Here is a 13,160-nt window from a genome sequence, read left to right as displayed (position 1 = left end):
ACAACCAATCAGTGATAGGAGAGTTTTAGTGCTGTCAATCACAATCTCATGTGGCTGCTCATCCCTATGAGCGCTAGCTCAGCCTCTTGTGCAGCCTGTTGTGAGTGCTCAGTCTAGTTAGCACAGCTACCAATGACAGCAGATAAACATTTTTTCCTGTAATGATATGTTGTTTCTCCACTATTAGCACATTTAGCAGTGAGTGAATGAAGTTGATTGACAGCGCTAAGACCCTCCTCCTGGTTCTGATTGGTAGTTTTGGTCGGAACGTTGCATTACTTTAGCCAGTAATAGTAGCTCAGGGAGGAGATTGATTGTTTTCACAGATTATCTGTCTCATAACAAACTGGGACGACATGGTGACAGCTTTAACAAATATGGAGAAAACATTTTTATTAAAGTTATATACTGTAGCTTGAATAAAATGCAACTACATAGTATTTTTTGAGAAGTCTGGAATGCTTTATGTGTATTTTGCACGTTGCTTTTGACTGTTGCTCGTGGGGAGAGACATTTCAGTAATCTAAAACTAATAGAAAAAAATCAAAGCAACCCACTTGCAAACTGTATGTGGACTGTTGCATGTAAAATTTACGAGCAGTAAATATTGTGCTGGTATCAGTTGTGAACCAAAGAAAGCGAGGCAGTTGCAAGCCTTTAAAATTGTGATGCTTTTGATGGGTCAAATTGACTCAAAAAACTGTAACACCATCTGCTTGGGAGGGCCCAATCAAATTTTTGTCATGGGGCCCAAGATTCCTGGTGGCGCCCCTGGGGACGGATCATGAGTCTGGCTTAAACTAACTGGATGTCAGATTTATGTTTGCTTATTTCTGAGCCCAAAAACCGCATCCTGCGACTCATTAAATCTAGAAGTGACTTTAGAAAAAAACAAGCCCAAATCTGCTTATAATAATCGGACTTGGCGAGCGAAACTCGCCAACAAAATGGTTCCTGTTTTTCCAGCAACAAAATGCGCATCTCCCTCTTCCCTCCATTGTCTATGTTTCTGTCGCTGCTGACACTGTCGCATGGAAACGGCAGTCACTCCCCAAGACGCGTAGAAGAAATAAAATACAATTCCAAAAGAAGATAGTAACGCACAGTAACGCAACGTGATTTTGATAAGTAATTGTAGTCTGACTACTGGATTTGAAATAGCAACACGTTAGATTAGTTGTTACTGAAAAAAGTGGTCCGACTGGTTTGGTTTAATGGCCTTTTGTGTCCGTGAAGCTGTAGAGACGTGAGTGGTTCCTGAAACACTCCAGCAGCTCCTATAACGTCAGTCCTGGCTCCTGTTTAAAGTATCATCCCTCTGCCCCGTCACCTCTGCATGTGTAAATTAAATGTCAGTCTTTGCAAATGGCTGTTTATTTTAACAGACTACCTCACACACATACACGCATTCACGGTTACATCTGTGCGCACACACATGCACATCTTGTTGCTTAATGATGCTCTCAGGCTTCAGACACCCCCGTCTCCGTTTCTCTCTTTCTCTCTCTCTATATGTGTGTGTCTCCTCCTTACTCAGCCTAGCCATGCTGACTGGAGTCTCTGTCAGCCAATGGTAGTGCAGCATCCCAGCGCTGCCGTAAACCAATGCAGGGAGGAAGGGATTGACTGGAGAGACCAGAGCTCTGAAGGCAGATGAAACGCCAGGTCTCTTGTGAATTGGGAACAACCAATCTTGCCTTACGATGGGAACAGACGCTCACTCCACTTGTGGACATTGACGCTCTGTTCTGCATCAGGAAGGAAAAAGCACTCCACCTTTTTGAGGATTTTTTTGTTTTGTTTTTTGTATATTGCCTCTCTGTTGTGGTGTGGGCTCAGCGCTGTCTACCTTCATGTGGAGAAAGAAGCTACTGGTGCGCTCTTCGACTCCCCTCTCCTCCTCATCCGTCCTCTCTGGATCAGGTCTTTCGCGCTAGGGATCCGCTTTCCTGGAATCTTGGTCCTCCATGTACGATAACCTCTACCTCCATGGCTTCGAAGACTCGGAGGCGGTAAGTGGATGGGGCGTGAGGGCGCACGGTCTGCCGCACAGAAGCCGAAACGTTCTTATGTTGTCGTTGACTGGTTTGGACCTCGCAGAAACGCCCACGCCAGAGGATGAGACTCAAAGGGGAAGCAGAGGATGCATCTTTCTTTGGGAATGGGAGGTAACAGGGGGGTGTTTAGGTGTGCCAGTTTTCCCACTTTGTACTGTCAACCAAATGACAGCTTCTCCTCCTATCTATGGTTTTCAAGTCAAATTTCTAACATCTGGTAAAGCGGTTTGACTAGGTTTCCTTTTGATCCAAAGATAGAAGCATAGTTATCGATTTTTAAAAAACAAAAAGGCATATGTGGGACATGGGTTATACTTATGTCTGAGATGCTTACAAAGGCAATAGAGAGGCGCTGGCGGCAGGAAAGGATGAGGGAATCCCGCAGAGGCAGAGTGTGCTGAGGCTCAGACCCTTCTGTAATCCCACCTGCAGTATCCTGAACATGACAAGCAGGGGGAATGTGGCCCATTCTCACCCAGTACATACAGTACCTGTTTCTTAGAGACATTTTATATATAGCCGCACTTCTAATTTATTTTGGACTGGACTTGATGTTATTTTTAAGCTAAAAAACAAGAATTACCAAGATTTCAGGAGCTACGAACGTGTTGGTTGCAGGGATTTGGAGGTAATTATTGAAGTATGCTTAAGGTGCTGCCTTATATATTCCAGTTCAGGAGGCTGAAGGCAGGATTTGGTGCTATTCAGTAAATTTCTTGGGACATAAAACTTTCCTTGTGCTTCTGTGAGGAGGCAGGGAAGCAACAACAGCTAATGAACAGGAAAAGAGGGGAAGAATCCAGAGTTCCTTGTGAAGTGTTCATGTTAGACTTTATGACTTACAACCACAAACCTTAATGCATTTTAGAATCTCATCCATAGCATGACGTGGCCACCATCACGCTTGTCCTTGAGGATGGTTTGTTTAAGGTTTAAGGTAATTTTTGCTTTTCTCTGGGCACACTCCCTTTCCTCAGCTTGATTGATGCGTCTCCGACACAAGTCCTGGAAACAGGACTTTTGTTGTTGTTGTTGTTTTACCTCACTCATTGATAAAGGCCAGAAATGTGGAGTTCACACCTTTTTTCAAAGGTTTTGTTGGCTCTAGTGCTCTTTAGTTAAGTAATGAGAAAGAGGGAAGACATGCAGCAAAAAGGAATCGAACCTGCCACAGCCACGTAGTGGTTGTGCTACGACCCGTAAGTGGGTTGTGCTTTACCCCCGCGCCATCACACATCACCCCAGATGACGTCTCCTTTTATTGTTCACTTTCACCATGGTGGCAAAATAAATACAGACCCTGCTCTGGTCTATTAGAAGTAACAGGTCTCTGGTGACATCATATTTATACCCCAAAGGAAACAGAAAATCATTGGTTACTAATTGATCAACCTAAGCAGGAAATGCTTTTGTGTAATTTATCTTAAAGGGATTGTCAGGAACACCCCTAAATATGACACTAGTAGGTTTGTCACTGTCACTCTTTTTATTTATGGCCCCAGCATCATAATCCACATTGTTATTCTGAGGAGAAAACTGCAGATCAAGTTCAGTGTTATTGTAGGGAAATATATGTATGGGTATTTGCATTACAAAGCGGTTCTACAGCCACTACTGTACTGACCCATACACAAACGCATGACTCATCTTTACAACAGCTATTATGTAAAATAGGAAGCCTGCTGCCCTCGCTGAAAGTGGTTGTACTACGACTCGAGCTACTGAGGTGCCCATAGTGAGGTGGAGGGGCGTTTTTAGGCCAAACCTGGAGACATTTGCCCCCTCTGACCTCCAGGCTGCTGCTGGTCGTGACGGCAGCCGCTGGATGCGCCGCAGACGGAATGCTTTTAGAGAGGAACGCCGAGTTGTGGCGTCTGCACAGATAAAGCTCGAGTGTGTCGGCCGACAGACTCAAGACCGCCCACTTGACTTTCTTGAAGTCGACGATAGTTATGTTGGAAATGCTCCAAAGTGACATGCGCTCGGACTGACAACATCGCACTGATTCATGGGTAAACAGTGGCAGGAGTTTATCACAGCGCAAGGCAGGAAGGAGCTGTGAAGTTCGACCACAAGCAAGCAACCAGAGAGCTAAAAGCCATTTGTATGTGTTAAAACAAAAATAAACAAATTCTTGATAAGTACCAGTATAGTGTTTATAAAAAGGTATTCAACCCCTGTGATGTTCTTGATGTTCTCTTATTGCTTTTAAAAATCAGTTATGATCAACAAATTTTGGCATTTTTTTACATAAAAAAATTACGAAAAACCTCCAGATGAACCAATGAATGGACTTCAAGACAGACGTGTCTTTATGCTACAGACACTTGTGACAAACTCAAGTCTCCATACCACTCATTGTGAGCAAGCACCGTTTGTCTGGACCTCTGTTAAATTAGGTCAGTAGCTTTAAAGACGGTGAATATTTATGGAATAACTAATTTGGTGCTACTGTTTTTTGTAAAATTGTCATTTTGTTGTAGAAAAATCACTATTCACTTTGACATTACAGGGGTTTTTTGGGGGTGGGAGGAGGTGGGCATTCTTTGTAAAAAAAAAAAAAGCCACATTTAATTGATTGTAATTAATTCGTAGAAACAATGAAAATGGTAAAACAACCAGTGGGTGAACACTTTTTATAGGCACTGCAATTAAGTAGTTGTTGTCTAAAAATAAAGCAGGCGATCGTCTGTAGTTGCCTGTGGCATTGGGAGGGTGGAGGTGGGAAGCGGTGGTTATTTCTTCCTTTTTCTCTCCAGTCCTCCGGTTTATAGATTTCATTTGTAATGAGGCTGTATATAACAGTTATTTGTATCAAGAAAGAAAAGACTCTCCTGGCTCTGAATGGATCATTAGCGGGGATGCCAAGAAGCCCCAACCAAGGCAATAATTCTCCCTGTCCTTCCAGCCCGACCTGCTGGTTTTAAAGACTTACTGCTGTACACATCCACCGTGGCATTCATTTTTCATCGAGTTATTGTTCTGCCAGAGTCGTGATATTTTCACAAAGCCATGTATCCGGCCTTGAACAAGGCTTCCGCGTTCAAAAAGGGCACTTGTTGGAAAAAGGTGAGGAGAGGTCTTAAGTTATCTACTTTATTTATCTGCAAACAGAAGAATACTGTCACAAATACAAACTTAGGACATTTGCCATTGAGCCTACGGCTTATAAAGGGTTAACTTTATTGTACAAACAAAACGTCTATTTTTCTTTCGTGCCAAACAGCCGTTGTGCTCAGAAAGATGATGATTTTAATATGGTTGTGACTGATAAGCAGGGCAGAATTTGAAGCAATGCACCATGTATTATTTCTGAAGTGATAAACATTTGTTGTTTTTGTTTATATGTTTTCGTGGACAGAAAATTAAGTGGCACATTCAAAAACTGAGACATAATGTCATTTTCATGAATGACACCAAAAAAATGGTCAAGCTGTACAAGATCTGTGTGTACTGGAGATGTTTGCTAAAGATTATTACAGATTTTCCTTTTACACAATTTTCTTTTTGTCTCGGAAAGGCAACTTTTCCCCTTTTTGTCAGTTTACAAAATACTTTAAAGTACAAAGTATTTTGTCAGAACTTGATGTGATAGAAGATTTTTCTCACTTCTCTTCCCAAAAACATCTCAAACTCGGTCAGAATGGATGGAGAGTGGATGTGAGCATCAGCTTTCTAGTTTTAGCAACGTTTTGCAATTGTTTTAGAGGTCTGTACTTTGACTAAGCCATTCAAACACATAAATGAGCCTTGATCTTAATAATTTGATTGTACTTTTGGCTGTATGTCGCTCAGCAGGACATACATCCCATTCTCACATGTTTTGGAGCTTTCAGCACCATTTATTCAACAGTGTCCATGTATTTACCTCAACTCAACTAAGATTCAACTAGTTTTTCTGAGAGAGCACCAATTTGCAACAGATGTCAACAACAAATATGATCAAAATCATTTATAGCTATACCAAAGCACACAATAAATGCAATTAATACAATCTAGTCATGTGGAAATATTAGATTTAATGACATATTGTTCAGTCAGATCCAAAGTGTAATGACTACCTTTGGGCTTTGACCTCTCTGTGGTTTGCACCAAACGTCTTAAGGCTTTTTGTTTCACCGCTCTTTTGGAAAAAACAGATTTGTGGAGATCACTGCTCATATTCATGTTCAGAAATTTGCTAACCTGAGTCATGTTTATAAAAGTTTACAGCGGTTTCCAAACTGTTTCCATGTTCAAGACTGGTGTCCTTTTCCTTTATTTATTTATTTTTTCACGTAAAAAATCAAAACATTAAATCTTGTGTTGTGTATCCCCTGCTTTCAACTATAGATACATGCTTTTATTCATGTTTTATGATGAACTGGGTATGGGGCTGCGTGCACACAGGCAGCAGATGGTGCTATCATCTGTTAGGTGAGCTTTTTTGCTGCACTGCACTTTTTCAAACCATTTGGCTTAGAAGGCAGGATGCTAAACATCCACCATACGGAAATCAGAATCCACCTGGTCTGATGGACCGGAAGGAGAACCAGAAACCCTATAGCCTCGTGAATTTTTTTTATTTTTTATTTTTTTGGTTTGTTTTAATCTTTCATGACTTTGGAGACAATGAGTCTACCCTTTTAGTCAGAAAACAGAAAATTGACATATACAAAACAGCTTTGTTGCTGGAATCAATTCCTGCTCTTTAACCAGCTGAATGGTATGTATCTCAGCAATGTTTAAGCAATTTGGAAACAGCCATCTGTTCCCAACTGTCTTCACTATCAGTCACACATGCTGCCTGCTTGTGTGATTGCATCAAGCGTCACAAACTCCACATTCAGGCATATGAGTGGAACATAGCCATAATTTTCACCGTCGAATGGCACCGGCAGCAGACACTTGGGAAGAAAGAGATGTACTCTCATCAGTGAAGATCACATTTCTGAAAACACAACTGAAATTAAGGTCATTAAAGACTTTGTGACGACGATAAGTCAGTATTTAGGACCATATGTAAGCCAGGTTAAAGGATTATGACTGAGATATAGATCATGAGAAACAGAAACATTACAGCAGCCTATAGCTTGACATAATTAAACGAAGCAGCAAGTGCTTCACTGACCACTTGCACCAATCAGGCTTTGAATTTCCACAACCTCTTTATTTCCCATTTGAGCCCTTAGCTCTTCTGAGCTTCCTGCATTCCTTCCTGACATCTCTATTCCGTCTATCACGACTGCCTTCTTGTCTACCATATTTTCCGGGCTATAAGTCGCACAGGTTGGGTAGCAGGGAGTACATATTGATGTCTTGGGCTTTTGCTGACTATAATACACTTGTTTGTGACTGTTGCTCTGACCCCTTGCTATTTTTTGCACTTATTTCGGTCCTTTCATCTCTGTACAACTGTCCCAGCTCCCACAGAGACCAGTCTGCCCAGTGGAGGTTTCCCACAGCCTGGACAGCCCCATTTGAAAGACAACCTATATCTTAGGGTCAAGCATCTCAAGGATCACTGCTGCTGTAGTGCATCCTGACTTCTTGATAGGCAGCATACATAGTTGTGCATTTGCGCCTATTTATAGATTTACAGAAGATGCTTTAGAACTTCCTCTTACTAACGAGGTTTTCATTTTAGAAACAATTTAATCTCTCAGGTTGACTTTACTCATATATCTAACCTGGGCTTCTCAGTTGTCAGGTGCTTCCGAGGATGGCATCCCCCACTTCACCTGTTGACTTGTCTCCTCAATGCTTTCGTTTTGCCTCATCGTGTCCTAATTGCGACAACATGTTGAGGGATCATCATTATACGGGTTTTTAAAGCTTCCACAGGTCCTCCATCTTCATCATACAGCCTCTTTTTGTGAGGATTTGAGTTTTTCCGTGTGTTTATTTTAGGTTTTTGTGTCTTTTGAGTCTCCGTGTTGTCCTGTCTACCCCTTGATTGTTCCCAGGTGTGTCTCGTTCCCTTATTACCCTCTGTGTATTTAACGCCACCTGTGTTTCTGTGTCTTTGTCGGGTCCTTGTCGGTTCTGTCTCGTCCTGTCGAGTATTGTTTGGATTATTGCCAGTTGCTACCAGTGGTGAGCCTTAGCCTTTCTGCTCATCCTGTGCTGCCTGGAATTTTTGATTATTTGTGCATTTTTTCTTTAAATCATCATCATTTCTCTCAGCTACTGGGTCCACTGCGTCTGCCTCACCACCTCACACTGCAGTTCATGACACTTTTATTGGGCTTACTGGTGCAGCAGCCTTTCAACTCATCAGTGTTCTCTGCTTCTGTCTATTCTATATCAAAATGCCCAAAATTTGTGAACATTGTCGCTACAGGTTATGCCTTATTGACATATTAAGGGACAACATGATGTATTTTCCAGCCACATGGTGCCATTTTATAGCACAATCAAGTAGCCATGTTACATTCAGTTGTTATAAAGATGCCGTATATATCAAATATGACTTTCAAAGCATTTGAGAACTTGAAAGTCACTATGTCTGTTTAAGAAACTCCTGCTCTTTGTGACACTCTTTCAGTCATCACAATGCTGTTCCTCTGTCAAGCTGTTGATGTGATGGTGGCTGGAGTTAGCCTTGTAACCAGTGGGTTGACGGTTCAAGCCCTGCTCCATCCATCTCCGTCGTTGTGTGCTTGTCGCTTACTGCTCGGAGGGCCTCACAGCAGCCGTGGCTACAATCCACTGGCTTGCCGCCATCAGCAAGCAATAAAGTGCTACAAATGTACAGGCTGTTTACCATTCATATGTGCATGTTAACAAGTACATTATCTGTCTGAATGACCCTTAATACCAGGCAGGTGAGTCTATGTTAATATTAAGGGTTAGAGTTAGTGACCCAGTAAAACCAGAAGCGTACAGCTCCTCCCATACCTGTGTGTCAGGAGTACAAATTTGCTGTTGGATCCTAGAGACTTTCTGTAGCTTAGAACAGGATCTAGTTGTTCTCCTGGCTGTGAAGAAGAAACTGCTCAGTGTTTATGCTAATCCGGAAATTATTCAGCTGTAGTGTGAAGTACAGATTTTCTGTCACAGAGCAGCAGCAGCAACCCAGCCAATCTTAGAAACAGATAAGATAACTGGATCAGTGTTTTGTGAAAAAGTCCCTCTGGATTCGTGTTTTCTCTGTATGATTCCTCTTTTTCCTGATGGTAAAGGTGTGTTTTACATGTTGAAGGCAGAGTGTCAGAAAGAGTGTGAGCTTCTTAAAGAGCTACAGGCCGGTTTTTGTAAGCGGTCAAATTGCAGAGTAAGATGTCTTTTAAGTAGTGTTTGATATGTACAGCATTTTCATAACAACTGATGGTAACATAATTACTTTATTGTGGTATAAAATGGAGCTATATGCTTGGAAATTACATGATACCGGAACTTTGACGCGGTGAATTTGAGAATGTCTGTCCAGTGATGGTCTCTGTGTAATTGGAGGTCACAAAGAAGTTACTTTAAAAAACTATTTATAGAGCGTGCCGTGGTGGCGTAGTGGTTAGCGCGACCCATATTTGGAGGCCTTGAGTCCTCGACGCGGCCGTTGCGGGTTCGACTCCCGGACCCGACGACATTTGCCGCATGTCTTCCCCGTTTCCTGTCAGCCTACTATCATATAAGGGACACTAGAGCCCACAAAAGACCCCCTGGAGGGGTTAAGAAAAAAAAACTACTTATACCTTCACAGTTACTCTATAGAGTAAAAAATGTTTTCCCTTGATGGATCTGATTTCATGTTCAGGGGGGGAAAAGTGTCTGAATCTTTCAGTCCAGATGATTTATCATCTACTGTCCGTCTTCTTTTGATCCCACTGGAGAAATAACACAAACCAGTCATAAAAAACAACAGCAGTCCAAACACATCAACACTCCCACTCAATACTTTGTCCCTGCGCTCATTTCATTAACAGGTTCTTGTCAGGTCACGCATCTATTTGCAGTCGAACGCTTTTGATTCAGTCACCGCCGCAAAATACTTACCTTCTTTAGGTCAATCTCTATCACTCCGATAGTGCTACTATGCTGGTTTTCTATTGTGATTATTATTATTTTTTACCTTTCACTGCTTCCAGTTACAGGTGGGTGTCCTTTCTTTCTCTGCTTGCTCTGCAGGGCTCAGCTGATTCCTACACAAGCCGACCGTCTGACTCAGATGTGTCCCTGGAGGAGGAGAAGGAGGGCGGCCGACAGGAGAGGGAGCAGCAGGCCACTGTCCAGCTTGAGAGGGCAAAGGTTAGTTTCAATGGGGATTTTTCACATGGCAATCGAGTTTTATATGAAACTCCTGCAGGCCGGGGCGGCAGAACTGGTAGATCCTTACTGTCAGGATCTGTGTTTTTCCTTGTTTATTTAGAGTGTTCTGTGTCCTTAAGTCTCTTCGTTGTCCTGTCCTCCCCTTGATTGTTCCCAGGTGTGTCTCGTTCTGTGATTACCCCCTGTGTATTTAACTCCACCTGTGTTCCTTGTTCCTCGTCGGGTCCTCGTCAATTTTTCGTCAATGTTTAGTCTCTACGTGTTCAGTGTGTGTTACTCCTGCTCGTTGTTTGGACTACGTTATTTTCATTAAAAAAAACATCATAACTCATCTTACCTGGGTCCGCTGCATCTGCCTCACCACTCTCACCACCCGCACTTCATGACAGAAGGACCCGACCATACCGAACGGTGAGAATGCAGCATATGGCCCAGCACGACCAGGAGGCATGGTTCCAGCAGCAGTTGGAGTTGGCTCAGCGGGATCTCTACAAGGACGTAGAGATCCTGCCATCTCCGCTGCTGCTGGAGGAGATGGGACTGGACTCAGACTATACCCTGGCATTTAGAAAATGTCAGATCCTACCAGTCCCCACCCCAAAGCCCTCCGGATTCGGCCCCCGCCGTTACTCACGCCGGGGGAGACAGCGACGTGAGCCGCCGGTGAACCCGGCCCCTCGTCGCCTTCCGGATCCGTCACCTCCGCTGTCTACCCGGAGACAGCGACGTGAGCCGCCGGTGGACCCGGTCCCTCGTCGCTTTCCGGAGCAGCCCCCTCCGCGGTCAGCCCGGAGACGGCGACGTGAGCCGCCGGCAGACCCGGCCCCTCGTCGCCTTCCGGATCCGCCACCTCCACGGTCAGCCCGGAGACAGCGACGTGAGCCGCCGGTGGACCCGGCCCCTCGTCGCCTTCCGGAGCTGTCACCTCCGCTGCCGGTTCCCAGGCTCCGCTCCGGCTCGCCCCCGCAGCCGTTTCCAAGGCTTCGCTGCGGCTCGCCCCCGCAGCCGTTTCCAAGGCTTCGCTGCGGCTTGTCCCCGCAGCCGTTTCCAAGGCTTCGCTGCGGCTCGTCCCCGCAGCCGTTTCCAAGGCTTCGCTGCGGCTCGTCCCCGCAGCCGTTTCCAAGGCTTCGCTGCGGCTCGTCCCCGCAGCCGGTTCCAGGGCTTCGCTGCGGCTCGCCCCCGCAGCCGGTTCCCAGGCTACGCTCCGGCTCGCCCCCGCAGCCGGCCCCGAGGCTCCGCTCCGGCTCACCTCCAGCTGGCGCACCCGAGGCCGAATCAGCCGGCGTTCCAGCCGGCGCACCCGAGGCCGAATCAGCCGGCGTTCCAGCCGGCGCACCCGAGGCCGAATCAGCCGGCGTTCCAGCCGGCGCACCTTCCGAGACTCCCAGTGTTCCTTCCGAGACTCCCAGTGTTCCTTCCGAGACCCAGACCCCCAGCGTTCCTTCCGAGACTCCCTGCGTTCTGACTCTGACTCCCTGCGTTCCTCCAGAGACTCCCTGCGTTCCTCCAGAGACTCCCTGCGTTCCGACTCTGACTCCCTGCATTCCGACTCTGACTCCCTGCGTTCCGACTCTGACTCCCTGCGTTCCTCCAGAGACTCTCTGCGTTCCACCCGAGACCGAGACCCTCTGCGTTCCGACCGAGACCCTCTGCGTTCCGACCGAGACCCTCTGCTTTCCGACCGAGACCCTCTGCGTTCCGACCGAGACCCTCTGCGTTCCACCCGAGACCGAGACCCCCAGCGTTCCACCCGAGACCGAGACCCCCAGCGTTCCACCCGAGACTCAGACCCCCAGCGTTCCGACCGAGACCCCTTGTGCTCCGACCGAGACCCCCTGTGCTCCACCAGAGACCCTACCTCGGGGGGCTCGTCATCGCCGTCTGTGGGCGGCCCCCGGGGCTCATCATCGCCACCTCCAGGGCCGCGGACGGCCGCTGGACCGCCTCCTGGGGTCCCGCCTCCGTGGTTCCCGCCTCCAGCGCCGCGGACGGCCGCCGGACCGCCTCCGTGGTTCCCGCCTCCAGCGCCGCGGACGGCCGCCGGACCGCCTCCGTGGTTCCCGCCTCCAGCGCCGCGGGCGGCCGCCGGACCGCCTCCGTGGTTCCCGCCTCCAGCGCCGCGGACGGCCGCCGGACCGCCTCCGTGGTTCCCGCCTCCAGCGCCGCGGACGGCCGCCGGACCGCCTCTGTGGTTCCCGCCTCCAGCGCCGCGGACGGCCGCCGGACCGCCTCCGTGGTTCCCGCCGCCGCGGACGACCGCCAGACCACCTCCGTGGTTCCCGCCTCCTTTGCCTCCGCCCACCCAGTGGGTAGTTTTTTGTTGTTTTTGGACTCTTGGCCCTCCCTGTGTTTCCGCCCACAACGGTGGGTTGTTTTATGTTTTTTCTGGACTCTGGCCCCCCGTCCAGCGCCCCTCTGCCCGCCCTTGTTGTGTTTTTTTTTTTTTTTTTTCTGGGCGTCTGGTAGCCGCCCTTGAGGGGGGGGTACTGTCAGGATCTGTGTTTTTCCTTGTTTATTTAGAGTGTTCTGTGTCCTTAAGTCTCTTCGTTGTCCTGTCCTCCCCTTGATTGTTCCCAGGTGTGTCTCGTTCTGTGATTACCCCCTGTGTATTTAACTCCACCTGTGTTCCTTGTTCCTCGTCGGGTCCTCGTCAATTTTTCGTCAATGTTTAGTCTCTTCGTGTTCAGTGTGTGTTACTCCTGCTCGTTGTTTGGACTACGTTATTTTCATTAAAAAAAAACATCATAACTCATCTTACCTGGGTCCGCTGCATCTGCCTCACCACTCTCACCACCCGCACTTCATGACACTTACAAATTTTAGCCTGTTTAGACTTTTACAGTTTTAGAAGAAGAG

The 13,160-nt window shown here is 46.6% G+C and overlaps 1 protein-coding gene across 5 annotated transcripts in view; it reads left to right on the top strand.

Annotated features, from left to right (window-relative positions):
* cacnb4a (calcium channel, voltage-dependent, beta 4a subunit) overlaps positions 1-13,160 on the top strand; it is a 37,940-nt gene that overhangs the window by 10,585 nt on the left and 14,195 nt on the right. For 3 of the 5 annotated variants that reach the window (XR_004339887.1, XM_032567461.1, XM_032567460.1), the window contains exon 3: positions 10,164-10,283. Coding sequence is in view for 4 of the 5 variants with exons in the window: in XM_032567461.1 (XP_032423352.1) it covers positions 10,164-10,283 (120 nt within the window). In the remaining variant the exon portion in view is untranslated. Of the gene's footprint in view, positions 1-1,638; positions 2,013-10,163; positions 10,284-13,160 lie in introns of those variants that run through there. The other 2 variants (XM_032567464.1, XM_032567463.1) reach the window with 2 other exon arrangements.

The sequence above is a fragment of the Xiphophorus hellerii genome, chromosome 7 (assembly GCF_003331165.1).
Source record: "Xiphophorus hellerii strain 12219 chromosome 7, Xiphophorus_hellerii-4.1, whole genome shotgun sequence".
In the NCBI taxonomy this organism is placed as follows: Eukaryota; Metazoa; Chordata; class Actinopteri; order Cyprinodontiformes; family Poeciliidae; genus Xiphophorus; species Xiphophorus hellerii.
Note: the sequence above shows the minus strand (reverse complement) of the source record. Positions and strands in the feature narration are given on the sequence as shown.